Below are 3,824 nucleotides of genomic sequence, written 5' to 3' on the forward strand. Positions count from 1 at the left end.
GGCCACACTGAAGACAAAATTACTCCATTGAACTTCCAGCACATGGTTGCTTTAGCAGTGAAACTGAGCCTCATAAGCCACAGCACATCACTGCAGCTGTAGGATTCATGCTCGGTACAGGCTCGGTGGTGACAACAGGTTTCCTCTTGGAGCAGATGTAAAGTTTCCTAGTTGGAAGGACAGGGTCACCAAGGCTGATTTTTGCTCCTGTTGCTTGTGGGCTGCCCCTGGGCCAAAAAGGGAGCAAAAGTGATCCAGGTCCCAGCACAAGACAGACATGGATCTGTTAGAGCAGGTCCAGAGGAGGCCATGAACGTGGTCCAGGGGCTGGAGCAGCTCTGCTATGGAGACAGCTGAGAGAGTTGGGGTTGTTCAGCCTGGAGAAGAGAAGGCTCCAGGGGGACCTTAGAGCACCTTCCAGTTCCTGAAGGGGCTACAGAAAAGATGGGGAGGGACTTTTGACAAGAGATGAAGTGATGGGATAAGGGGTGATGGTTTTAAACTGGAAGAGGGGAGATTTAGACTGGATCTGAGGAAGAAATTCCTCCCTGTGAGGTGGTGAGGCCCTGGCCCAGGTTGCCCAGAGAAGCTGTGGGTGCCCCCTCCCTGGCAGTGCCCAAGGCCAGGTTGGCCGGGGCTTGGAGCAGCCTGGGCTGGTGGAGGTGTCCCTGCCCATGGGGGTTGGACTGGGGGGGCTGTGAGGTCCCTTCAACCCAAGCCATGCTACCCATCAAATCCAGTGTTTCATTAATGATTTCATTAACATTGTGTGCAGTGGGACATAAACACCTCACTCTCTGGGGCCAGCATTCCCTGCCTAACACGTACTTGAGGCTCCTTAAGTCTTTTTTGAGGGGCACTCACCTACCTTCAGCCCAGCCCCTGGGGGATTTTGAGCAGCATTCGGTCCATCCAGGCTTCACAGACCACATCGAACACCACCAGGCATCGAACCCCAGAAAAACATCCCTGTTGTGAGCGTAGTGAGCAGCAGAGGGGGTTTTGCTAATAATGAGTTTCACAGGCGCAGAGGGAAGATGAAACCAAGCAGCAGACCAAGACAGAAGGGGTTTTTCTTTGAGCTTGACATGATTAAGTTAACACAGAGTTAATGAAATGGGTCAGGGAGGGAAGATCAGAGCTCCAGGAGGGCACTCGTGGATGAAAGCAGCGCTTAACCCTTTCACCCTCTCCAAAAATTCATCCATGTTTAAAGATACAGCAGAAGACCCAGCCAAAACATGAAACTTTTAATGATTGTAAATCCAAAGGGACAGAATTTGAAATACGGGGTTGAGACAGAGGGAGCAGGAAGGACACTGTCACCGAGCACTGAGGGACACGCAGGGGATGCTCTCCTGCATCAACACAGGCTGCACATCAGCTGCTTCCTAGAAGGGTTAATCCAGAAGGGCCTGTGCCTTCTGCAACTTGATGAAAAAATGGGGATAAACACCCACAAACGATTACAAGAACAACCCGGGAGGGGCTGAAACCCCAGAGCCAGGCTTGGCCCAGAACCTGCACACACGAGCATGGCGTGAACTCAGATCTGCTCGTTTAATGTGAGCTGGTGACCCCAGCCAGGCACCCAAAATTCACATCTCCTCCATGGACAACTCCCTCTCCTGGTCATTTATTGCCTTGGCAAAAAAAAAAAACCCACAGAAACATGAATTAACACACAAAATTCACAGTAAAATGATCCCAGAACTGCAGGAGAGTCTGGACACGTCCCTGGTGAGAGAGGGGATGGAGAAACAGGGCTCTGGGGTGACAGCCACCACCTCCAGCCCCAGGAATGGGGGGGAGCCACCCTCTCATTTGCCCTTTGGTGACTTGCTTGGGTGCTGAGCACACGGCTCCTGAGAGGCAGAGGGGACAGAGATGGGGACACTCGGCTCTAACCCTGCTGTTGGCTTCTTTGAGGCCTTCTGGGGTTGTTTTATGACCTGGCCTCGTGTGCCTTGGTACCTCCTTGGCTGGCACACTCACTTTTTTTCCCTTGGAAAAGCCACTTTGGCTCCCAGCTACCACACAGCAACAGCCCCAAACCCCACCGTGGCACCAGCAGTACTGATAAGGCACCCAAAGGTCTTCTCCTGAAAGCAGCACAGGGCTCAGACAAGGTCACCAAAAAACACTGGAGGCACCCAAGACCTTTTCACTGAAAGGGCTGTCAAGTATTGGAAACGGTTGCCCAGGGAAGTGGTGGATTCCCCATCCCTGGAGGGGTTTAAAACATGGGGAGATGAGGTGTTTGGAGACATGGTTTAGTGGTGGAACTGGCAGTGTTAGGTTAATGGTTGGACTTCATGATCTCCAAGGTCTTCTCCAACCCAAGCGATTTGTGATTCTAAGACGCAGCTCAGCAGACAGCAGCAGAAAGCAAAGCATAAAGGCAAAGCTGGACACGAGAGGAACTCAGATGTTGTAGAAATCCACGTGGGCACCAGAGCTGAAGGTGTCCTCCTCCAGGAGACGCAGCAGCTTCTGGGCTGACACGGTGCAGTCTATCAGCTGGCCGCTCTCCTGCAGGCTTTGGAAATACTGACGCATCTCAGGGTCTGCAGTCTTAGTCCTGGCCAAGAGCTGCATGTCCGTGTCCAGAGGACCTGGAAAAAGAGCAATCAAAAAAAGAAATCACATCAGCAGAAAGCGAAATCTGCGGCTCCTCTTCCCCCTCCACCTGGCTTAGCTGCAAGAATCTTTTATCCACCAAGCCAGGAGAAAATTCACAGCGATTAAATGAGCTCCCCTCCTCACCCGGGGCATAGTTGAGCACACGGACATCGGGCTCCTCGAGTGCCAGCACCTGGAACATCATGTCCCGGGCAGCCTTGCCGCTGCAGTACAGCGCCCAGTTCTTGAAGGGCTTCAGGGCACAGAGCGAGGACACGTTCACCACCATCCTGCTCGAGCCAGGACGCTGCCCAAAGGCTTGCAGGGCGGTGGAGGTGAGGCAAAGCGCTGAGGTGACGTTGAAGGCAAAGTAGCTGTTGATCTCATCTGGGTCAGTGAGGTCGAGGAAGGATTTGGAGATGTCTCCCAGGGAGCCTAGGAAGAGGAAATGAGTTAAGAGCAGTTAAAGATGGGTTCAACACCACAGTGGATCCTTTTTCCTCCTACGTTTCCATGTGCAACGCTTTATCACAGGCAGAAGTGAGCAGCTTTGCTGGCCCAGCCTCAAGCAGGGTCTCACAGCAGAGCGAGGAGCTCAGCCTGGCTCTGCTCATCGCTTTGGGGTCACCAAAATCAACCGTGAGGACACAAACCTGTCCTGCCAACCCTCTGCCAAAACAACTCCTGACCTCCAGCCTGAAGTGCAGTGTCCCCACGGGCCACCATGTGCTCTCCTGTATGTCCCCAAACTCGTCAAAGCCCCAGTTCCTGCAGTGACCATTACCTCTTAGAAAGCATGGTCTTATTTATAGCCATAATGAGTGACAAAAAAGCCAAAAAACCATTAATGATTTCAAGGAAAGCACCCACAGGCCAGGGCGAGAAGGGTTTTTTGGAGGTTTGTACTCGGGGAGGGTCCGAATTTACCCAAATAACGGGTAAAACCTTGCAGCAGCAAAGCACCAGCAGCCACACACCCCCGATCTGCTCCCCAAATTCATTATTTCCATAAAATAATAAGATCCGGACAGGGTGAAATTCCCTCAGTTCGGCTCTTTACCGGCACCCAAAGCACCGACCGAACCCGGGGAGGGCTCGGCCCGGGGGGCACCGAGGTGGGGTGGGGGCGTCGTTACCGGCGTTGTTGACGAGAAGCAGGCGGGCGGGCGGAGCGGCGGACAGCACCTCCCGCAGGACTGCGA

General features: G+C 53.2%; 1 protein-coding gene across 1 annotated transcript; it reads right to left on the reverse strand.

The window, feature by feature from the left end:
- Window positions 1-2,424: 2,424 nt before the first annotated feature.
- SPR (sepiapterin reductase (7,8-dihydrobiopterin:NADP+ oxidoreductase)) lies at window positions 2,425-3,819 on the reverse strand (the record flags this gene model as incomplete). Its single annotated transcript, XM_010189325.1, has 3 exons — window positions 2,425-2,615; window positions 2,767-3,057; window positions 3,759-3,819. Coding segments are annotated over 3 exons (543 nt in total), but the record flags the coding sequence as incomplete, so codon positions are not given.
- Window positions 3,820-3,824: the final 5 nt, after the last annotated feature.

This window comes from Mesitornis unicolor, unplaced genomic scaffold, assembly GCF_000695765.1.
Source record: "Mesitornis unicolor isolate BGI_N332 unplaced genomic scaffold, ASM69576v1 scaffold34287, whole genome shotgun sequence".
NCBI lineage: Eukaryota > Metazoa > Chordata > Aves > Mesitornithiformes > Mesitornithidae > Mesitornis > Mesitornis unicolor.